Source organism: Parasteatoda tepidariorum, chromosome 9 (assembly GCF_982258835.1).
Source record: "Parasteatoda tepidariorum strain Cologne lab strain chromosome 9, Ptep-v5.0, whole genome shotgun sequence".
Lineage (NCBI taxonomy): Eukaryota > Metazoa > Arthropoda > Arachnida > Araneae > Theridiidae > Parasteatoda > Parasteatoda tepidariorum.
This window is the reverse complement of record NC_141763.1, coordinates 30295222-30320902: the sequence shown is the minus strand read 5'-3', so window position 1 is coordinate 30320902 and position 25681 is coordinate 30295222. Positions and strand designations below refer to the sequence as shown.

Genomic DNA, 25681 nt, shown 5'->3' with positions numbered 1-25681 from the left:
CAACCAGCTTTTGAGAATTTGTGCAAATAGGGTCCTGTTATTGCAAAAATTGCTAAAAACCTTTTAAAGAAGTTTTTAAATTGTAAATAGATACAAGATTCTGCTACAACAATTGCTTCTACTAAATTAGAGATGCAACATACAAATATTTGGTATTTAGTCTATACTGCTCAACGTAGAATATTAATTTCGGACGAATAATGGAAAAAAAATCACACACATTTTTAATATTTTCAACATACATATTTTAAATAACACAACTTAGTAATGTATCACTTTTAATGTGTTACGCATTAAGTAAACTTAAACAATTCTTAAATTTATAATATTTTATTCAAAAAATTGCCAGAAATTAATTTTTATTTACATAATATTCTATTAATTAATTTTATAAATATAAATTGATCAATTATTTATTTACAAAAAAAATTATATGATTTAATATTAATAAGAATGCGTACACAATGTTTGTAAAAGTAGAAATATTTTCTTAGAATACTACAATTGAAATTTAAAGGGAAACTAAGTTTGTTTCGAACCGTCTTCAACCCCCCCCCCAGGAAGTGTTTATTCGATTAACAAAACAACAACAAATAAACAAATTTGTGAAGGGTCCGATTGAAAGATAAAATATTTTGTGAAGGGTCCATTTTTATGAAAAGATATTTTGTGAAGGCTCCGTTAACGGACCCAAATTTCTTCTAAACAGACCCCTGACTACTATTATTTACATTGAAGGACTTGAAAGTTAGACATAAGTTTTTAAATAAAATAAATCATACCTTCACCAGTTACTAGGTCTTCACTTGAATCTTCTAAACTTCGTCTAGCATCCAAATATGCAGTCAAGTTCTCCATCTTATAATCATAAAGACGTGAGGTTCCTGACACACAATCTGTAATATTAATGTCTTAAAAACCACAATAAAAATAAATAATGTTGTCTTTCTTTGTCTCAATAATGTTATTTAACTGTTGTCTTCAAGCATAAGTGCTTGCCCAAGAATACAAGATGATGACATTGGTTTAATTTGTTTGTGAGTATCCGAACCAATTTATTGAAATCAAATCTTAAATTAAAAGCTGTTAGCATTAACATACTCAATTTTAAAAATATGTGGAAATTATTTAAAATATTAATCAAAATTAAGGAAATTAAAAGATTTTTCATAATATTGCATAATATCAAAAAATTAACTTGATGTGAGAAAATCTTATATTTAATTAAAAACTATTAACATAAACACACCAAAACAATCTTAATTACTGCAAATTATTTAATTTAAATACAATTATTTAATTTAAATAATAATTTAAATAAAATTTTAAATTCAGCAAATTTAAGATTCTAAATAACTACTATGATCTCAAAAATTTTACTTTGTACAAAATATTTTCATTTAACTGGATGTGTTTATTATATTTAAAAAAAAAAAAAATTTATTAAAATCTAAATTTTGACCAAAAACTGTTAGTAATATACACAATCAATCTTAAAACTTACTGGAAATTATTGAAAATATAATCCTAAATTTATCAATTGTAATGTTTGGACCCATTTTAATATTGGTATTGTTTAACACTATTCATACCATCCCCAAGGTAATAAAGGGTTTTTGCATTTGGAAATTTAAAAATATATATATATGTGTAGTGGTCTGCTAGGGGGTGTTTATGAGTTATACCTTTCAAGATGTTGCCTTCTGTAGTGTCCTCTTTAAATCCTTACCTGCCACTGCCAGGAAGTCATTAAAATTTAGCAATTTTTTTTTTTTTGGGGGGGGGGGTTCCCCCCCCCCCAATGTTCCAAATAATCCCTCCCATGTTTTCAAATAATTTCATGTGAACAAAATATGTTAACATTTAACTGGCTGTGTGCATTCAAATCAATCTTTTAAAATCTAATACGTCTATCAGGGTGCATAGCCAGACTTTTTAACAAAAATTAAGCACCCTTTAAGTACTTTTTAAGCACTTAAAAATATTTCGAATCACTTTCCAAAAAAATTCAGAATTAGGATCTGAGCAGTAATAAAAATTATTTTTTTCCATCATATAAAATCTTAATTTATCAACATAAAATCAATAAAATTCTAAAATATTTTCAAAAATTCTAAAATATTTTCAAAAACTTAACATAATTATGTTTAAATTACTAGTTTCAGATAAATATTGCATAGAAAATTGTGAAAATCATGTACGCTTTGTAATTTAGAACGACAATCGACATGGCAAAGAAAAAAATGTCTTTTTAAAAGATAGAAAATTAAGCACTTTTTTACAACCCCGGAATAAAATAAGCACCTTTAAGCACTTTTTAAAAATGCTACACACCCTGTGAAATACAAAGGATATAACTTACCAACTGCCAAGGAATAATAACCCTTTGGATTTATGAGAGCACTGGTCATAATACTTTTCATAGCAGCACCCATTTCACTAAAAGATTGCAAAAGGGATAAAAATCCATCTGCATAATGTATTGAAGAAAGATAGCGATCTGAAGAAGCTAAAAGAGAAATTTATTCAATGATATTTATGTCATAATTACATAGCTTAATTGTTATTTTTCAATGACAGTAGAGATAATGTAAAAGAGAAAGAAAAACAATGCCAAGTTATTGAAACTGATATGTTCAAAATAAGCACTTATTCAACTGAATGTGCTAAGAATTTTTACATAAGCGAATTTTTTTTCATAGAAAAAGATAATAAATTTATACACACTGTAAAATTGCATTGTTAGCAAAAGTTCTACTTAAAACTGATTTTGCTTTCTATTTCATAAAATAAGTCTAAAGGCTTATAAGTAGAGAGGAAAGAAAAACTATTTCTACTGGCTGGTTAAAAAAAAAAGTATTCAATTAAGCTTAAAAACGTATTTACAAGAATATATACCTATACATAGTACATGAGTAGATGTTAAATATACGCAACCTTATTCATTTTTTTAATCAACAATTTCAAGGCATCGCTGGAGTCTTAAAAACGGAATAGTTCACAATTAAAAATCGAAATTAATTATAATTACAAAACTCTCATTGTAACTAAAAAACTAACATTTTTAAATTATACAGCATGATGATTGCCATAATATCATTTACAAAAAATGTACAGCTGATTAAATAAGAAAATTAGAAAAATATACACAATTTAATTCTTATATTTTACTTGAAATATTAGTAATGTTTCTACCCACTGCGATTGAGAGGGCTAGAATAGAAAGTAATGAAGCTAGTATTGATAAAATAAATTCTCTAAAAAAGAAGTAAAAAAAAATAATATATGCCTTTTAAGAGTAATTTAAGTTATAAAATGTAGAATTTAATACCAAACGATCTGGGATTAGCTATACCGTGCAAAACGTTAAAGACAGTATGCATTATAGATAAACTAGTTAAACGGCGCTATAAACTAAATCTGAAAGCAAAAATCAGTGGAAAATCGAGGTCATATGACTACGATTATTTCACAGTGTACTTCATATGATACAGGTCTTGTGACAAATCAGCAGACAGATCAAGAAATATTAAAATACTGAGCAAAAATGTCAATTTACCAGGTTCGCTATTTTCCCTGAGATCTCGAACAAGTCGCAAAAACAAACGAGGCATAAAAACTTCTGCAACACACAACAGGTCTGGAGGGATTTCAGGTTTATTTATTTGGTTTTGTAATCCATGTCTTTGGCAAAAACTAAAAATAAATGTATTTATTCATAACATGGTCTTGAAAATGTAACATTCAGTAAATAAAAGTCAAAATAGGACAATAAAAATACTTCAAATTACGAAACACTGCATGCATTATAATTTATATTAGAATGTAAGCAACACTTTTATATCATTTTTATGAAACAAATTCATAAACTTTTTAAAACCACAAAGTTTTACACAAACCCTTGAAAATACACAAATTTTATTTCAACAGGGGGAGAGAAAATAGTTGTCAAAATTTAATAAAAAAGGCATAATAATAAAGGACAGTAAATTAGATGCTAAACAAATAAAGGGCAGTAAGGAAAGAAACAAAAGCACTATAGAAATCCGTCAAATCATTAATAAAGAAGAACTAATCAAAATTAAAGCCAGATTAATGAAACTTTGATTCGCTTTCAATAATTGAATTTTTAAACGCCACTCTGTTTCCTCAAGCAATCAAACATGCTTTGGTATTTCAGTCACTCTTAATAATAGATTTCAATTGAGTTCTTGCTTTTTCATCACTGAAATATCAAACTCTTAAATCTTTTTGCATCATTTTTGACAAAATTTTAAGCAAGGTGATCAATACAGAATGCATGTTTTAAAAAGATCCTTTTTTCAAATGCTTAGAGAATAGTAATTAAATCAGATAATTGTAAAAAAATTCTTGAAACTTTGTTCGCATTGAACCATTTTATTAGGGCGTTAACATAATATAATTTAAATAAAAATAATAAGGTAGGTAAAAAAATCAGTACTTTATTTACGTCCCACTCGAGCTACACAATGGGCAATGGGCTATGGTCAGGGAATCATCCCTGAGGATGATTCAAAGACATGTCATCACAATTTTGATCCCCCGCTTTGGCAGCCCGAGGATCTGTATGAATTATCAAGCACTTTACGGTCGAACAAGCACTTATGGTACAGTTTAATGAGGACTAATGCCAAGCACTCTCAGTACCTACACAGTCTAATCAAAGTAATCATCCACCCGCTTACTGATGGGAGTCAGTTATGCTTCATATCTGTGTTCTACTAGAAACCATGTCATTACAATCAGTTTACTTCCTATTTGAGGCATTAAATTAATCAATATTGATTGAAAATATTTAAAAATTGTCTCGATATAATTAAAATTTTTAGTACTCAAGAAAAAGATATGATTTTATGCTTATACACAGAGTGCATTCATTAATCAGAGTATCAAGAGTACTTCATTAAAATACTGAAATGATTCTTTATGGATACAATTATTTTATTGTCAGTCTCTGAAAATGAGAAATTATATAGGATAATGGCTATTATTATTTCATTTAAAACTTTATTTTGAATAAAAATTAGGTCATAAATGTGAATGCGCATATTTGTTATCCAAAAAAATCGTAGGCTAAACTTTATTTTTAGAAAATAAGACAGAATTTTTACCCAGATTCTTTCATGACACTTTTATCGCCACAATCGCAAGCTCCACCAGCCAGACTTCTAAACATATTAAAATCATGGTTGCGATGATCTCCCTTTTGGAAACAATCAGAACACAGTGACATGCAAGGGGAAATACCACAAGTGCGACATCGATATGCAACAAAATTAGCAGTCCAGACATATCCACAAGTTGTAGCACTGTCATATTTTCTCACTAAAACAAAATCTATATTACTATGACTGAATTTTTAAAAGATCAAAATATAAAAAATTTTAACATATAACAGTAAAATGAACCTTTATGTTAATAAATGTTAACATTACATCATTACCAATAATTAATATATAACTGTCAAATGTTGCCACTAGAGCTGTGGCGTTTCACGGATAAAGGGTTCCCCCCTAACGAAGTAAACTGAGTTCGAATCCCAGTGTTGGATGGTTGATACGAATTCTTTTTTCGGCTATCACCGACCGCAGTGCTGAAGTAAAAATATCCTCAGCGGCAGACAGATCATGGGTTAGAGTACCTTTGCCATCAGACTAATCCAAGGGATGTCTGCATGGTTTTCCTCTCCATGTAACCCAGATGCAGGTTAGTTCCATCAAAAAGTCCTCCATAAAGACAAATTTCTCCCAATATTTGATCCAGGAGTTTCCTTGTCTTCTGGATTGGGTTTCAAATTACAAGAATTTAACAAAAGGATTTTACGAATTTAACGAAAATACTTTGTTGTAATAATGTTAAATATATCCAAAAATAGCTTGAAATTGAGTAGTTTCGTGTTCTTTTTTAGTGATTTTTAGCAAAATGGCTTGTTTCATTCCTGGTAAGTGATATACACGCCGCAAACCAGGTAACCGACGATCTTAATGCTAAGTATTTAGACATTATTTTTTATACCGATACAAATTTTTGTGATTAAATTTTATGGTAAATTAGTAATAAATACATTAAATTTCATTATTTTGTTTATTGTTCTTTGGTTGCATGCATCACGATCTTGCCACCGTTTTCATAGAAATATAGACTGAAAATCCAGTTAAGTTAAAGTATAGGGCCAGAAATCTATTTTTCTAGTTATCTACAGTGGCGTACGCAAGGGAGGGGTTTAGGGGTTTAAACACCCCCCTTGAGCTTAGACAAAATGGCAAAAATAAAAATTTTAGTAGAAATTATGCGAGCTATTATTTTTTAAGGCTATATATTTTTATCTGCCTTATGCCTACTTTTTTTTTTCTCACAGTATTTCTCAGAATACTGAAAAAACATTTACTATAATAGGGTTGTACTTTTGAAACCAAATTCACGTGATACTGTTACGGACTGGTTCCTTTCTGTCCTACCAGTATAGTTTTCGAAACTGGCTGTCATTCACGAGGTCTTTACGCGATGATTCTGGAATCCTAGATGTTCTGTCGTCTTTGAGACAATTCGAGAATTTTGGAGATGCGGTGAAAAATTATATAAAAGGGGGAACGGAGTACAGTGGAGTTAGTTAGTCAGACTAAGAGTTTATCTTTGCCGCTTGTCTTTCGGAGCTTGTCGCTAAATCTGTTTTGATTTATCTCAACAAAAATCGCTTAACCCGTCGTCGCCACTATTTCGACTAGTGAAGAAATCAGTGACAATACCATTGGAGATACTGTGCTCGGTGAAGTTATTCATTCCAGCTCGAAACTTTGAGATCGTAGCATAGCGGATATTTCTGTACCAATCCATATATATATATACATATATTTGCTGTTCTTGGATCTTTAGGATGTCAAAACGCAAGAATTTAACAATTTTTAATTACTTTGAGGAAAAAACGCGACCTGAAGTTAGTGAGGTGACAGCATCTAGTACCAATGTAAGTTTTTCTGTTGTACGGAAATGTGATACTTCCGTTGAAGAAAACGTTTCTAGCATAACAAAATCTGATGAATGTGAAAGTGGCCCTCAAAGTGTTACTTCCCACCCATATGACATTGGACTTTTTTTAGAAGATATTACATTATGTTCTTAAACTTAAAAAATCAAATCAAAATTTAACTAAACAATGTTGTCTAAATAAAAAGTCAAAATTGTCCAGCTGTCTAAATTAGGGAAATAATAGTGCTTTATTACAGATTCGAATTTCTTTTAGTAGTTTCAGAAAATTATGAACACCCCCCTTGAAAAAATTCTGCGTACGCCACTGGTTATCTAAAACTTATTTAGTTAAATTATTTGGTTATATATATTTCTTTACTTTTCAATGGTGACCAACTGCTAGACTTTTTAGAAAATATTTTAGGCAGTGGTAGATAATTATTAACTAAAGCTTTCAACATTTTTTATAATTTTGAAACTTCATAAATTTTGATAATTTTCCAAATTTTATAAACCTTACTGCAAGAAAGCTGAAACTAAGTGGTATTTCATTTGAAGTTTTGAATCATTAGTAAAAGTAGCATTTCAGTAATGTGGAAAATAACTTTAAACCAAATCTTAAAAAGAAAAATAATAAAAAAAAACATTAAAACATCAACTTAGCTACAACTAGAATAAATTTCCCCCAAAAACGCAAAAAGTTGACAATCCTATATGTCTTACAACTACAATCATTAACATTTTCAACACAATATTAAACGCTATAGTACCATATCATATCAAATATATTGATCATGCATTTTATACATTATAATCAGTATTTTATACAAGGTAGCATTTAATCACTTCCTCACAAAAACACAAGTTTTTTATGAACATTTTAAGGAACACTTAATTTATGATTTAAGGTACATCGTTACGACCGAAAAAAAGGAACTATTTCGGAGCAATTATTGCTGTGAAAATCCTCCCAAATTTATGAAGATATCGACAAGGGAAAATAATTTCTATTTTAACCTTCCGTTAGACGCGTGCACCTCACAGGTGCATCCCTACTGCACTTCCACCTCCTTTGCCGTCAATAGATTTTTCCGGGGGTCGAGCCTAATGTTATGTTCCTAACTTTGGATTACTCAAATGTCCGTGTAAAACCGACCTTAGAACATATCGATGGAGAGTTGGAACCGCTCAAATCACCCCTCTGGTGCAGCGCGACCATTGACGCAAGTAATATGGATATAATATTTTTATGAATTAAATATATATATTTTATCTCATTTTCTGTCCTACTCAACGTAGCAGGTGTAAATGGTCAAGTTATATACACAGAAAATGGTTACGGAGTAAAAAACCGCAGAACCTTCTTGCGTCAATTGGTTGAACATCTTGTGATGGAGGAAGAGATCCGACGCGGGAGCAAGAAAAATTTATCTTCGGTACTTCGCTAAATAAGTTTTTTGATATTTATCTCTCTAAAGAGTCTTAAATTGGTAACAATTAACTATTTAAACTAGACTAAATTTCATTTGGCTTTCAAAAAATCAGAAACACCTCATAGGTGCAACGCGATTAACCATGTCGGAAACAAGTGCGCGACTAACGGAAGGTTAATCAATTTTGTTCGATATTTCATCCCTTCTCCAATTTACTAATTAAACATGACAGAAAAAAAAATTTCCCAGCAAATTACACAGGTGTGCTTCAGTCACTAGTCCTTGGAATCTGCTAAAATGAATGACAGAAAATAGTTTATGCGAAAAATTATAGCAATGTTGGAGAAGGGGGAACAAATTTAACTTGATATACCATTTTAGTAGCATGTAAAATTATTTTTCCAATTAATTATTTATTTTAATGAGCTCTATGTGGCACTCTATTGAAGTTGCGTCCATTGCTCTCCAGTATATCTCAGTCCATCCATTAAAATTTGAATGTTGATTCTCGAACGAACTTAAATGCGTAGGCCAAGAACGAGCTTGCGTTTCCCTTTTCATATGAGAGGATGGGGCTTGGAATCGCATCCGTCTGTTAGTTTAGGTTGTTTTGCAGTGGCTCAGGAGACGGAGCATTTGCCTTCCAATAAGGTGAACCTGGTTCGAATCCTAGCAATGGCAAGTCGATACAAATTCTTCACCCACCTTGTACCGAAGGTATCGCTGACATTAAATATCCTCAGTGGTAGATGGATCTTGGGTTATATAAAAAATACAATGGAAAAAGGCTTTCAAGAAATGGCATTTCTAACAACGAATTAATGCAATGCATTTATAATTCGCTGAATATTTAGCTACTAAATAAAAAATTTAAAACTTCTAAAGTATGGATATGTTGGTATAGTTGCATCTTAGAGTTGTTATATAAAGTAAGAACAGAAATTTTTTGCATAGAACCCCAATATTGCGAATATCCCAGATTCAATAAATAAAATTCATCAAATCAAGAGTTAAACTGTATAATATAAGTACTGTGATAATACAGTACAGAACCCATTATCCGGAAATAAGAAAACCGGAAAACCAAAAAACCGGAACGAAATTCGATAAATTTTCCCGCCATTTTTTAAAAAAAAAAAATTTTTTTCCTCATAAGATTTTAGGATTTTTCTTTCTTTTTTGAAAGATGTTTACCTTACCATCATTTTGGAAATAATCATTAGTGTATTACTCCATCGTTTTTTCTTCTTTTTAAGATTATTTCCAAAAAAAAAAATTTTTTTTTAGTTGGGTTTAACAATAAAAAAAAACGGCTTTTTGTAACGATTCAGAAAACCGGAAAAATCAGTTATCCGGAATAGCGATGGTCCCGATTGTTCCGGATAATTGGTTCCCTACTCTATATTCTTATTTTTTGATAGTACAGTTAAACCTCGATCTAGCGTTTCCACATCCTTTATTTCCCCATATGTTTTGTGTTATTCTTATGGTTCTACCAAAAATGTTATTCTTACAATGTACAATGTTAATAATACCCATTTAGATTGTTTTTCAAACTAATCCTTCAGAAATTCTATCAATATACATATTTTTATTTTTAAATATTGAAGTTAATTTGGTTTGAGAAGAAAAACAGTAATCCCTGGTGCTAATGATGAAGAAAATGTGGGTATGTTACAGGTTGGGTAAAATGCCTCAAACAACCAGTTTTGATGTTTATGCATCAAACTTGATAAAAATGTTGAAACTTGTGGTGTTAGACTTCAATAAATGGTTTCAAAAGCTGAAGTGCAAATTGATAATGAAGACAGAACCTAAAACAACTAATTAGAGAAAACATTTGCAAAAGGTCTAAAAGATTTTAAAACAATGAAAAACTTTTGTATTCACACGAACTTTCAGAAAATGAATAGCAACCTGCAAAAAATGTTGAAAATTCATTATTTGAGCTGAGATTAATGAGGATCAAAATTTCCAAGTTATTTAAATAAATGAATATACATCTTTTTATCCTTCTCTTGCATCATAAATATTTTTGCAGGAAGTACATAATATTTTCAGTAATTCTTACATGTAATACATAAATTTATTTATACGTCATAGATTATAAATTTTTTACACATAATGTATTTATTTTCATAAATTTTTTAGTCATTATCTGATATTTGTAGCTGTATCTAATTCCCATATCTCCCGTATCTATTACCGTATTTCCCGTATCTATTACCGTATTTCCCGTATCTATTACCGTATTTCCCGTATCTATTTTTCATAAATGGTTCCTTCAATCAATATTTTACTGCAATAGGCTTCCTCAAAATGAAATAGTACCTCAAAATTTATGTTTTTCCTTAACAATAACTTCATTTACTTGAAATCTAAAAAAATTATGTATCATATTAAAGTGTAAATGTTAGTTACATGCATGAAAGTGGACAAAAATAAAAAAAGCTGAACTTTTTGCAACACAGTCACTGGGAGGAGTGTTCTATTATAATACTGTGGTATATTTACTACCATAGTTAAAATACATTTAGCTTACTCATAGCTGTTAACTTGCTAAAAACAAAAATAGGAATTCAAAGCATGATAAGCCAATCAGGGGTAATAATGACACAAAGTGAAAAACAAAATATCAAAAATTAAAATATTGATATCAAAATATCCATATATTTATAAACCAAGCACATTTCATACATAACATAATTTTTTTAGCTAACAGTTTTAATTAAATTACTTACTAATGAAGTAGTTACTAATGAAGTTTAATTACTTACTAATGAAGTGCGATGTTTGATATTACAACCCCGTGATTACGGATTGCAATATTGGTTTTGAAGGGTGCGTGAATAGGAATCGGGTTATTGGATTTTAGACGGGCGGGAGTATGAATTGCAATATTGGGTTTTTAAAAATGCTTAAACACAAATCACGATATTGGATAAATTCGTGAATGGGAATTGCGATGTACGATTTTTAAATCACGTGAAAAAGAATCGTAGCACATAACTTTTAAATAAGTTAATAACAAATATCAATGATAGATATTAAACTGCTTGAATAAGAATTGCGATATTATCAGATTCCGGCACAATTCCTAATATTTAATATTCCTAAAATCAGCCAAACCAAAGAAATTGAATTGGCGGAAGAGTCACATGCATGTAAATGTCTAGCTAAAGAGATTTATCATAATTTTCAAAATTTGTCGGATTATAAGTTTTTTATTTGCGGAAGTCCGCAAACAAGTGGTCTTGAGATATTTGGAATTCTGCGATATTTGTGTGCTCTGTTCCTAGTTCTTAGACCCGTCCTGGGTTGAAAAAATATCCGCATAAGACAAAATCGGCAAAGGTGCTAGAATACTAAAAATCAAAACATTTTGACTTAAAATCGTATTTTCGAATCAGATTAAGAAATCAGAGCAAATACTATTTAATAGGAACAGTTGCGGCTATATACAATGCACACTATGAAAAAGAAACAAGTAAAGAAAAAACAAACGTGTATAAGAATAAAGGCAAACAAGAAGGAACGGAGCTGAGAGAACTATAATGAATGTATGCGCAAATTCAATGTGCCTAACACCAACGAGGAAAACCAAGCATCAGTGGTCAAGAAGAAACTGCTTCAAGTCTTGCAGAAGTCTTTCATCCCTGTAATTATCTATTTATTTATTAAAATAAGACTTTCAATATAATCACTAACAGTTTACATGGCACCTGTTTAGAATCCAGGTAGATATAATCCACCCCACTCCTGTGTTTTGTTTTTCAACGAGCAACAAATGTGCATGATGCTTAAATTGAAATGATTTTTAATTTAAACCCCATTGCACAATGCTACTTAAGGTTTCCTTGAAATAAAATAAAAACTAAGTAAATAAAAAAAGTCTGAGATCAGCATTTTATCTGAGTTTTTTTTTAAATAAGTTTATCTACGCTTTAATAAATTTAACTATTTTGCAATTAAATTTTAAAGTTACGCAGCAAAGAAGGTATTTGCTATTTAAGTAACTCAAGGTTTTGCTCTATGTTACTGGCATAGTTAGAAAAAAGTGTTCGTTGGTACGAGTTAAATTTCATTTGATACATAATATTATGTCAGTAAAAAGGTCATTTTCCTCACAGGCAAGCAGTAATGTTAGAACGATTTAATACAGCTCAGCAACTTTTTACTTCAGATAATTTCCTTTTAATTATATGGATACATCAACAAGTGTTGAAATCAGTTTCGATACACAACAAAACTATGAATACAATTGATATAGCTAGCCATCAGTTTAATATGAGGTGAAAGACTTAATAATGGAAATAAAAAGAATGTAATTACCTGTCTGGGCAAATTCTTCGGGGGATCTACCACCACCCATTAACCAACGACACCAATCAATCGTTTCCCATTCACTTATAGGGACTAAAGGATTTAAAATTGTGTCAAAAACTTCATTCATAATATCCGTGTTGCTCTGAGAGGTACAAACACCTTGTATATACGCAGCAGTAACTCTCTTCCCCTTTTTGATGAGAACATCAGCCGCTGCGCTAGCCATAATTAGTACAATTAATTGGTTTGTTTATAAATTTCACCTACATACATAAATCCTACATAGAGTTGCAGAAATCCTTAACTTCCATATTTACGCATTATTTTGCTGCCAACAAAGTTACTTCTACTTCAAAATAATCTCAATTGTGACACGCTAACTGCTAAGCCTTCCGAAATAAAAATGGAATTTATTTTTCTATAGATAGCGCTGCATTAAATCGGAATATTATAATTCAGAAAGAACACTTAAAATAATGAAGGCTATATCCATGTATTCTGATATAGATTATTTATGAAATGAACGCTAGTTTTGAGGGCTTTGGAATACACTTTGATTGATGTATAATTTAATGATGAAGAAAGCGGTTCATAAAGTAAACCAAAATTAATTGGAATTTGTGTTTTGGTAGTTATTCATACAGATTGAAGCAATAAGAATCATCTATAATTTAACTTAATTTTAAAATTTTAAAACACCAGATTTCGAAGGGTACAGACTTTTTTATTTAAGTCGCTCAAGAGCTGCACTATTGGTTATTGGTAACGATTTCGGAAACATCCCTGAGGACGATCCGAAGACAACATACATACGTCCCATCCTGTTTTACAGGGAGGACACATTAACACACCATCCATCTGCAGACCGTAATTTTGACCTAAACCAAATCACGATCAATTTCTAATCCAGTACCACCAGAAATGTAAATTTGTTATAGAAACTTCGTGGACTTTTTGACCCCGACTGATTTAGCGTACACCAGTCATCATTTTGTGCAAGGGGAGTCTTCAGCCGACGGGGATCAAGCTCTCGACCTCTTGGACATAGCCCCAATACCCAATAAGCCAGGTTATCTTGGCCCCAATACCTTTGGAGAGCATAAATATTCTAATTTAATCATTATATTAAAAAAAAAAACAATCAGAAATAGAGGAAACATTTCCGGTAAAGGAGACTGCAAAATAAAAAATGCTTTTCTTACATCCGTCATTGAACAACCAACCCAAATTTGAGTTTACAACTACCGATGTTTGCAACTTTAGTCTTGTAATTTTGAACCCCAATCTAGAAGACAAAGGAACTCCTAGCTCAAATATTGGGAGAAATTTGCCTTCATGGAGGACCATCCCTTTATGTCACGTGATTACAGAACGATTAGTAATTTTGCTACTCAAGCAGCAAATAAATACTGCTAAAATTCGTATAAACTGTCGATAAACTTACTGAAATTTAATTTTCAATTTATCATAATGACAAAATTGCGCATTCTTTAAAAAATGAACTACTTGAACACACAATTTTGACCTTAGTTTTAAATTTAGCTAAAAGTCTTAAAAACAAGTAGGCATTTTGGTGACAATTGGTTTTATTAAATTTTGCGCTCAACTGCAATTACATCCATGTTAAAGTCTATTGATTTAAGCTAATTATACACGAAAAATCATTTAGTAGTACTTATTTTTGAATTTGTTTATCAACTCATTTTAATGTTAAGTTAAAGTATGCAGACTTACGAGTTTCATTGAGCAATTTAATTTGAAAGTAAAAATCTTATTTAGGTTTTTACCCTCGTTCATATAGTGTTATTTCTGCGATAGGACCTTTAGAGTTAACAAGCTGTAATTTGTTTTTTGTCTTTTTCATTACCAAAAATCTGGTTTAAAGTGAAAGTAAAACTGTTTTATCACTGTAGTAACTGTTTAATTATTAGAGATTCGTTGAATAAGTTCAATACTCAAAATCAGATATTTATGAATTATTAAGGGTAACTTTGAGATATTGATAATTCCTCTATCATGTTCACCTAGAGAAATTAAATTTACAAAATAGCGGGGGAACCATCCCTTCTGCCGAGGGTGTGCGGTATCGGTCCTCGTTGAACTGTTTTACTACAAAGTGCTGGATTCGCTCGCACGTCCTTGGTTTACTAAATTGCGATGTCGTGTGTTCGGATCATCCTCAGGGATGGTTTCCAGACCTTCAATAATAGCCCATTGGGAAGCTACGAGTTTAGTACATACTATGATGAAATTACCATGTTTTATTTACTAAGTAAATTTAAATAAGTCCCACAGTGGACTGATCGTTAAGACACGGTTCCCAGCAGATCACCGAAGTCAAGCATCACTGGCTACGGTCAGTGTGTTGGTGGGTGACCACTTGGATCAGTCTACGTAGGGACCGAGGGTGTGCGGTATTGGTCCTCGTTAAACTGTGCTACCGTAAAGTGCTCGACTTCGCGCGCAGGTCGTCGGGCTACCGAAGCGAGGGTGCCATCTCTTCCGCAGAGGATTAAAATTGTGATGGCATGTCTTCGGATCATCCTCCGGGATGTTTCCCAGACTGTCGCCAATAGCCCATAGTGCAGCTCTAGTGCGACGTAAAGTAACAACAACAACAACAAATTTAAATAAAAATTGTTTTCAAATATATGTTCAATGTCCAAAGTGCTTATTTTTATTTATTTTTTTATTTTCTTCAATTGTTTACGGTCCTGCGAAGTACTGATCGTTAAGGCACAGTACGCTGCAAAGCGGTTAGCGATAGGGCGCGTGAGGACGTGCAAAGAGGATTTAACTTTGTCAAATATACACAAAGCAGAGCTTGTTACATAATAGAACCGGTTGAGTCTCGTTCTCTGCTTAAAGTTGAGAAAAGCTATCAAAATAATTAAATAAATAAAAAGTTTTTGTATTTTTCTTGTTGAATTTAAAAGTAGATTAAATTTATCTTTTTTATTAATTTATTTAAAATGCTGAACGGGAATTGTTGTAGTTCTTCGCTATAATTGTTCATATTTTAAATTTTAACTTTATTTTCACAGAGGAAAAAAAAAACACTTTTTTAGTTTAGCGAAAATTATTAGCAGTTGAATTAGGATTTTTTTAAGCCACGTAAACTTAAACTTTAGAAATATGGACAAGTGATGTGTTGTTTCCTATGTAAGTTTTTACACTGAATCGAATGCCATCAAAATCATTCAATAGTTATAAGGGATGTATTAAGTATGAAGGATAAAAAAAGTGCAATTCTTATACCTGTCTGCACGATTATGAAATTTCCCTCTAGACAAGTAAATTATTATTTCCTTTGTACTTTTCTTTTAGACTGAATCATATGAAATTAAAACAAAGTTGATAGGAATAATAATTCAAAAGTTTTTATGTAGGCAGGAAGGACTTTACATACGCCGCACTAAAGCTGCACAATGGGCTATTTGCGACGGTCTAGGAAACACCCCTGAAGTTGTTACGAAGACATGCCATCACAATTTCCATTCTCTGCAGAGGGGATGATGCCCTCTCTTTGGTAGTCCGACAACCTGCACGCGAAGTCGAGCGCTATAAGTTAAACAATTTAAGGAGCCGATAAACCGATAAACCGATAACGCGCACCCTCGGTTCTTATGTAGGCTGATCAAAGTGTTAACCGACCTGCTTTTGATCGCAGCCAGTGATGTTGGACTTCGGTGTTCTACTCGGAAACGTGTTTACGATTAGTCTTTTTCTTGACAAAGTTATTATGTAAAAAATACAGTTTTTCACTTTTATCTATCTACAAATCTGACATTGCCATATAGACTAAGACTTATTTATGACTTAATTTATTTGTCCCGCAGTGGACTGATCGTTAAGACACGGTTCCCAGCAGATCACCGAAGTCAAGCATCACTGGCTACTCTCAGTGTGCGGGTGGGTGACCACTTGGATCAGCCTGCGTAGGGACCGAGGGTGTGCGGTATTGGTCCTCGTTAAACTGTTCTACCGTAAAGTGCTCGACTTCGCGTGCAGGTAGTCGGGCTACCGAAGCGGGGGTGCCATCCAGTCTGCAGAGGATCAAAATTGTGATGGCATGTCTTCGGATCATCCTCAGGGATGTTTCCCAGACCGTCGCCGATAGCCCATTGTGCAGCCCTAGTGCGACGTAAATGAACAACAACAACAACTTAATTTATTTATAAGACTTTTACGCTTAATAAAATGAGGTGAACACTAAGTGGATAGGATTAATAGTTTAGAAGTTATAACTACTATAAAGGTTTCGAGCATAAAACGTAAATTTTTTTCACTTATTCATGTGTTTGACAAGTTATCTAGACACGTGAGAAGTTATTTACTATGCATTTCCTCAAGTTAAATGCAATAAAATTAATAGTAAGTCGATAGTACAGATACAAAGTGGATAGGACATGTTTTAGCAATAACGTTGTACCGTAAGTCATCTATTTGGAGTCCCTTTTGTGAAGAAGCGATGAAACGCTACCTTGTGTAGAATATTTTTGTCTTTTTAATTCTATAACCGTCGTTGAACAGCCGACCCAATTTATGGGTTTACGACTACTAATGTTCAACTTCGTAGCCTTGTAATTTTGAACCCAATCCAGAAGACAAGGGAACTCCTGGATCAAGTATTGGGAGAAATTTGTCTTCGTGGAGGACGTTTTGATGGAACTAGCCCGCATTTGCGTTACGTGGAGAGGAGGACCACGAGAACCTCTCACGGTTAGTTTGACGACAAGGGCACTCTAGCCCATGATCCGTCTACCACTGAGGATATTTCACGTCAGCACTGAGGTCGGTGCAAGCCAGATGCGGAATTCGTATCGATCAGCCATCACCGGGATCGAACCCAGATTCACTTCATTCGAAGGCGAGCACTCTATCCCCTGAGCCATCGCGGTTCTGTGTAAAATATTGGTTATAATGTGTAGAATGAGTAATCAACATCTTAGATATGATGTACGTCGAAAATACATAGTTTCGAAAGTATAAGGATTTTATGCTTAATAAAAAATAAATGAAAAATTATATTTTTATCAAGCTTAACTCTCATAAGTTCTAAACTAATGGTACAATCGACTTGGTTTGAATCCCATTCTATAAAGAGTAAACAAATGCACAAAATTTAATACTTTGCTAGTCCATATTACACTGTCACAAGTGTACGAAACTGTACTTTTTATATTACACCACCGTGAAAATTGCCTAGAAAATAAATAATACCTCATTTGCTTAGATAGGTATTTCAGACGCAAAAATAGGTATTATAATAATAATAAAAACTTTATACGCCATAGTTACAAAATATCTTATAACTTCTAAACTATTAGTCAAATCCATCTTGATTTCATTCTCATTCGATTCAGCTTTAAAAAAAAATAGTCAAGTAGAAATAACTCACTTGCCTATATAGTAAAATTTAACCGCCTCTTTGAAACCCTTCACCACCTTAGTAAATTCAAGATGGCAGCTGGAGCGCCATTCATAAGAGTTTTCCGTAATTTAAATACTCCAACAGGTCGCGAGCTTAAATCAAATTTTAGGAAAATTAATCTCACAACATAAAGTTTAAGGTTTGCCATGTTCTGAGTATTATCTTTTGGGTGGCATCATAGCATACTTGCGGAGTCCGAATTCATTTGTTATTTGTTTCGTTGAAAGTTAAATTGAAAGAAGTAGTTCTATTGTAATCACTACACTATGATAATATTGGATGGCTGACTTTTTCATGCTTAGACGTAAAAATCAATTGGAAGTAGTAACCCAGAAATCTTACGACGTATTTCAATCTTTAGCACTATCTGTGCTTAGCTTTACTATGTAAACCATCCATTAAAGCTCAAGATAAGTGTGAAAGAATAGAAGAAGCTCAAAAATAAAATATTCAAGATTTCACAGCTCAAGAATAAAATATTAAATGTTCTAATCTCTTACGAAATCTAATTTTAATACAAGAAATCTTTTTTTATAAGAAAGTCCAAATAATTCATTGCAATTATTCAACAGAACCGAATTATTTATTCAAATAGCAATAATGACAAGGAATTATGACAATACCACTTGATAAGTTTTTATAAATTAACTAACCTTTAATAATTGTATAGCGCGTAAGAATGATTAAAACAAATTAGCAGTAAATTTATATATGATCATAGGTACAAAACTGTGCATTGCTTTATTTCTGCAGGAAGTTGCAAATTTCGTGGAGAATATCAGATTTCCCTATGGTATTTTCAGATTCCCGGAGAATTCCAGATTTTCCCCGATTTAAAAGAGTAGCCACCCTGAACTTTTAAAGCAACTTCCAATTATTTCCGTATTCAATTACTTAGGAAGCGGCCAACTAGTCATCCAATTGCCTCTTTCTCAAAATGGCAAGAGAATTGTCGTCTTAACATTAAGTTAATTAACGTTTAAGCGACGGAAAATTAGTATTTGCAATAGTTATATGCAGTTGTGATGGCAGCTGAGAATAATTATAATTTTCGAGAAGCATAAAATTTCTTTGGATTTAAGTCCCTTCTACTTTTTTTTAAAATTGAAAATTATCCCTTAAATTTTTTTATCAACTTCCGCAAAAATAGTTAATATATTCGTCAATTATTGGGCAGAATGAATTCTGTATTAATTTTAGCTGTGCAACTTATGAACACATTAACTACTGTAAAAATAGTAAATGTATGCATCTATAGTCAATTATTGGGTCAAATTAACCTCAGTCTGCAGAATAAATTCTGCAATAATTTTTATTATCTTCCACAAAAATAGTTAATCTATCTTTTTCCATCTATTGGGCTAAATGAATTCTTAATTTTTAATGTGCAATTTATGAATACATTAACTACTGCAAAAATAATTAATGTGTACATCGATTTCCAACTGTTGCATCATAGTAATCCCAGTTTCCAGAATTAATTCTGCATTAGTTTTCAAAGTGTAATTTATAAATATATTTAATACAGTTTTCATAAGATATCTTAGTCTTCAAAATAAATGATATCAAAACATAAGTTTAACATTAATAATATTTTATTGCATTTTTCTCTTTTTATACAATAAGGCTCCATTGACAAACTGTACAAATGTATACAAAATAAATGCACACATAATTTCATCGTCGTAGAATGTTTAACAAATTATTTTCATATTTACATGAACACATTCACAATAGGAACTCTTTTTTTTTTTCTTTAAACGCTCAACATTCAGACAACTCATTGTCAATCGAGCAGTGATTTTGTTCAAATGCATAAACACAAAATATGAGCTGTTTAAAACAACGTGCAGTAAAAAGTAATACAAAATAAATAGTTTTTTATATTAATCATATTTTAAAAGTTTGAACCAATGAAATACAAACAAAGGAAATTTAAAGTCATTTAGTTTTTAAACGTCATGTCATCATGCAAATTTATCTCTGAAAAAGCACTATTTACAGTTAAGTAGTGTAAAATATAATAAATAAATACAGAGTTCAAGTTCAAATGAGAATTACAATATTAAAAGTAATGTAATGAAACACTCAAATAGCTGTTCTAAATATGAAACAGTTTCGCTAACTTACAATCCAACGGCTTTTAACGAAGCGCTTTTTTCTTTTTTCTTGGGAGATTTTCCTCTTAGCTGTAGTTGGTCGCAACTATAATGCAAGCTTTTATTTATTTCAAAATTTTTATTTAAAAAAAAATGCCAAAGACGAAAGCGGGTCGCTAAAAGCCACTGGATTAGAAAATACCAACCAACCTATGTTGTTATTTATATTCCATCCAATTTATTACTTTTTTTTATTACATTGGCTATGTTTTAATGGCCCAAAATATAATTTTTTTACTTTATTAAATTATTCATTTACTATTTTCCAGTGGCAGAAAATCAGGAATTTTAAATGGTTATTAAATATGTGTATAGATATATATATATATATATTAGTATCTTTTTCGATTTAATTAAGTACGCACATTAACGACTGCAAATTAATATTTAAGCAAGAAAACGCAAAAATGCTCTAGAAATCTAAAGAATCACTATTATTAACTGCAAACATTCAAATTTCATCATGCAATCAAACTGGTTAGGGTATTTTTCATCCAGCTTTCCTCACTAGTGATGATTCAGTTTTTCTCCTCTTTAATATTAATTTGCAACTTCCAGTGTGCATACTTATTGGAAAGGATTTGAAAAATATTTTTTAAAGAAGATCGTCATTGAACAACTAATTGCGCTTTTATGGAATATACAGTTTGCAAAATAGAAACAATAACTCCACATTTAATTTATCGAAGCGTTAAATTCTCCAAATGTCATATTTACCTAACTCATAATCATAGTCAAAAACTTATTTGAGTCTACTTTCACTTTATTTCGATCCTTGCTTGCGTTATACGATTCTCGAACGAAACCAAGTTTAAAATTTTTCAGGGAACAGTTCTAAAATTAGTAATAGAGTTACGTAGATTTTCAGAGTCATATATCGCATTATTCTTGCATTTGCTGACACATTTAGAAATTTGTTTTATAAAATATACCTATAGAAATGTATCACCACGAATTAAATTCGAGTTTTAAAAAATACAATCCTGTCAAAAATAGTATCCAATAATGGTTAAAAGGAAGAAAAAAAAATGATGTCACGCAACGCTACAAAATTTATTATTTCATTGACGTTTTTGAAGTAGAAAAGTATATAATATCAACCACTGGAAGCTAATAACATCAACGTTTCGTTTGCTTTAAAATTTTATTACCAATTATCAACTAAGTATAAAGTTCGTACAGCTATTTAAAAAAAAAGTAATAACTATAATTTTTTTATGATTTCATTTTAAAACAAAAACTTAATAAAAAAAAAGGCAAAAAACTACACTTTTAGAACAAATTTCTTTCGTCATATTACAGAAACTCAAAGATAAGTATTGATTGTCAAAACAATATGTTCTTTGAAAATAACTAACAATTTTAGCAGCAATCAAACTAAACTGCACCTGGTAATCTAACTCAAACAGCAAACAATGATTTGGTCCCCAATTTTGAAAACTGCCACATTCTTAAAGCGATTGGCAGATGGGAAAAATAACTGCTGTATAAGTATCCAGAGAATTTATTGAGCATATGCGCAACTCGTCGGTCTAATCTGAGTAGACCGAACGGCTGCATAACTCATACGTTCCAAAAAGTCTCTTTTAAAATTCAGAATCATCCCTTCATTGAGCATTTCACGACGTATCACATGATTAGACATTTTTGCTGACTAAGCCTAACATGGCGCTTTAAGTGCGGCGCATGTCTTCTTACTAGACTTGAGAAACGGCTTTTGCCAAGTCCGGCTAAAGCAGAAAGTTCGAAAGCATCTGTGACACCAAGTTCATCTTTGGCTGATGTCTCTACATACGCTGATGCGTTCATTTGTCGTGCTACAGCTGCTGCCTATAAATAAAAGAACAAAAAGTTAGAAATGGTTTTAAATTACAAACTTCTTGATACACATTAACAATTTGGTACAGTTAATTAATGCTTAGCAATCAAAATTAATTCAATACATTTCCCTTTAATTAAAAAGCTATACATAGCAAGAGGTTCTGGAAACATATAGCCTCTTTGACATATATTTGCAGAAAGATGCTAAAAAACTATGTAACAAAACATACATACATTAGAAGTCGCAAAATATTTTTTAAGTAAAGAAAAAAAACTTTATAATAGTCGGTTACAACGTTATAAAGTCAATCAATAACGGAGCAGAGTTAAAAGCATCAAGATCAGTTTGATAGTTGAGTGCAACTGAAATACGTTTCGCTTAGTAACAATCCCACAAAGTAACAATCAAAATGATTATCATGCTTTTAAATTTGCATTTGCCGTGATTGATCTAGATGCTAATTCGTAAAAAAAATATAAGTATAAAAAATAAAAAACATTGTAATGCATAGTTTTTATCCTACGAATAAAATTATTATTTTCACTACTGCACTTAAGATCGAATTTTATAACATTCATAAAGAAAGGGCCTTATGCGCTGCTCATGATAAATTGTTAAAAATTATATTGTTTATCATTATTGCATAAATACAGTCAAATTTAGTAATTAACAGCAAAAGCTATGTTAGTTGGAAATCCTATTCATTCTCTTCAAATCTTTTATCTATCATTAAATTATCTATCTATCTATCATAATGATAGATAGATAAATTTAACTGACACTTTTAATATATTGTTGTTTTAATGTTTTATCACCTTACATGATTTTTGCTGCCCTGCTTCGCCATGTTCATGGACTGTTTGCCATGTCTGATTATGTATTTTATGTTTGTACTGTTTTTTTGATTTTAATAAGCATTTACCCGTATGCCCTAAATAAGGGCGGGTCGGGGAAAATTTTTCCATCTATCTATCAAAAAAAAAATTAATAAAACAAACACTATTATTGTATATAATTTTGAACAATTGTCAATATCTGCAAAATTAAAATAATTAAAAAAAAAATAATGAAATTTAATTTATGCAATTTCTAAAAGTTCACAAAAAGTATAAATATAACTGTTAATAAAGGGGGGGGGGTATTGCGGACAGTTTCATACCTTCCCATATAAAAGAGTAAAAGTGAGGTTAACAGTCCTGTTTTCCCACGTTAACAAGAGTGAAGTGTAAGATGTTCCACAATAATTTTCACGCCAATTTATAAACACATACAAAAAAAATAAATATTCTTTAGAGCGAAAACTAATGGAGAATTTTCGCGGCATTTTCATCCTATTTTCTATCTCCCTATTATTACAGATGTTCCACAACCTGTAAGAATCTGTCGCCAAGAAGCCATACCCGTGACGGCTTCGTTTCCTCTCCCGCATATTTCCGCCAACACCCTTAAAAATCTCCCGACCACTAAGTGGTCGTCTTCCGGCCTCTTCATAATTCCCACGAGAAGGGTACCGTAGACATGAAGATACAGGATTATGATAGATAGACGTGGTTATTTAGGAAAGGAAACTGACGCAGGAACTACTTATAGTGGAATTTTGGTGTCATACATTCGGATTTGGCGTTAAACGAAATATTGAAATTAAGACTAACACAACGCCAATTGTACAAGAGCACGAACTTTTATTAAATGAAGCATAAATCCTTTAACAATAAAATCCTCTCAATCGAAACAAAGCGGTATTAGGAAGAAAATTCAATGACCTCTTTTAATTTTTTGGTAGCTAAACGTTCTTAGGTTATTTGTTTTTATTATGTTTTTTAATCTTTCCAATGAAAGCGAAAAAAAATAAACAGCTTGATGTCAATGTCTAGCGAAAGGTTGTGTAAACAGCGATAACAGCATTCCCCGTATTTTCTTAATATTATAATGAAAAAAAAATTTTCTTTTTAAATTTAAAAATTTTAATTAGGTATTAGTTATTTTTGTTCTACGCCATTGCTATAAATTATTTACTCATTTATCCTGTTCTCTTTGCAAAATGCAAAGAAAACAATGAAAGAAATAAAAAAAGAAAAATATTATTCTAAAAAAAAGTAATATTATGAAAAAATTTTATTTTTTAAAATGTAAAATAATATTTTTCTCTAGACCAGAGGTTTCCAACTGGCAGCCCGCGAAGCCTTTTTTTGTGGCCCGCGAACTAAAATATATTGTCATTTTCTTGCGAACAATTTTCGTGAAAAATCTATATGGGTTTAAAATACTTTTCTCGTTAATAGAAACCTAATTTCTTCGTTTCTGTGAAATTTAACATACCAACGGTGCAAAGAAATTTATTTTTCAGGTTTTGCATTCAAGAAAATATTTATTCAAATACAAAAATAATCGTGTATGTCGCTCTTTTTTATTTCATTTTTTTCGTATTTTGTGAATATAATTTAGCATGTGCGTATCAGAAATTTTCTCGAATAAATTCTCCGATTTAACTTTTTGAAACCACTCATTTTGGACGAAAATATTTAAACACACATTTGTAAATTTTAAATTTAAAATGTAAATATCTATTCTCTGGTGTTGCAGCAGACAAACCTCAATTTTCTCATTGAATATTTTGTGTGCTACTATGTAAGTTTTAATACCTTAACAATTAGATATCTGTTGCACATTAATTGTTTAATACATAGGTGCGCGTTGAAAGTTATTGTAGCCCGAATTTTTATTATTTATTTAATATTTTTAAAAATATTATTAATAACAATTAAATATTTTTAAAAAACTAATTCTTATTTTAATTTGTAATTCAATACTTTTGTTTTGTACAACTTGATAAAAATCTGATAGTAATATTTAATGTTCCTTCAAACATAAAAGAGTCCTACAAAAAATTTTGATAAAATTGCGGCCCACCATTTGATTTGTGTTTTTAATTGTGGCTCCCGGCCTCAAGTAAGTTGGAAATCCCTGTTAAGACCAACGAATAGTTATAACAGTGGCGACTTTTTCCAAAAGTTTAAAAATTTTATAGGAATAAAAAATTTGCGATCGGCACACAGTTATTAAATCGCCATTTGATAAATTTATTCGCCCTGCGACCGGTAGCTATCATTAATTTTGCCCTAAATGATGTAACACATTCAATATTGTTTTATTCAGCTGCTGAACTTTCAAATTTAAATTGACAGAATGAAATAATTAACACCTTTTTTTTGATAAACTTTTAAATATAAGCGTTGGCTCAAACTTTTATGAGCAAGGATCTGTTTCTGTGATTTTAACAAAAATCAAAGCAGTAGTCTCTTCGTTTTTTTCTTGCACATTTTTCACAAGAGTGTTATACGGTAACACTCTTGTGAAAAATCTTATAATTTTGTGAATTTAAGATTAGCGCAGAATCTTTTTTTTTCATTTTTTTTCTCCAAGGAGTAAATGTGTAAAATAGAGGTCCTGTTTTTCGAGCAAAAAGAAGCATGTCTTCCAAAGAGTTGTAGTTTATAAATGTCTTCCAAAAAGTTATAGT

At 31.1% G+C, this 25681-nt stretch overlaps 2 protein-coding genes across 4 annotated transcripts in view; both read right to left on the bottom strand.

The window, feature by feature from the left end:
- Positions 1-13103, bottom strand: part of Ubr3 (Ubr3 ubiquitin ligase) — an 83479-nt gene extending 70376 nt beyond the window's left edge. Inside the window, exons 1-5 of one of the 2 annotated variants that reach the window (XM_016061985.5) lie at positions 12753-13103; positions 5133-5346; positions 3560-3696; positions 2363-2509; positions 783-896 (exon numbers count right to left, since the gene is read on the bottom strand). In XM_016061985.5, the coding sequence (XP_015917471.2) occupies positions 783-896; positions 2363-2509; positions 3560-3696; positions 5133-5346; positions 12753-12972 (832 nt within the window). In that variant the 5' untranslated portion in view covers positions 12973-13103. The remainder of the gene's footprint in view (positions 1-782; positions 897-2362; positions 2510-3559; positions 3697-5132; positions 5347-12752) is intronic. The other variant, XM_071186782.2, reaches the window with a different exon arrangement.
- Positions 13104-19757: 6654 nt separating this feature from the next.
- LOC107447151 (rho-related GTP-binding protein RhoN) overlaps positions 19758-25681 on the bottom strand; it is a 65866-nt gene continuing 59942 nt past the window's right edge. For both annotated transcript variants that reach the window (XM_016061991.3, XM_016061990.4), the window contains exon 6: positions 19758-22169. In XM_016061991.3, the coding sequence (XP_015917477.1) occupies positions 21969-22169 (201 nt within the window). In that variant the 3' untranslated portion in view covers positions 19758-21968. The remainder of the gene's footprint in view (positions 22170-25681) is intronic.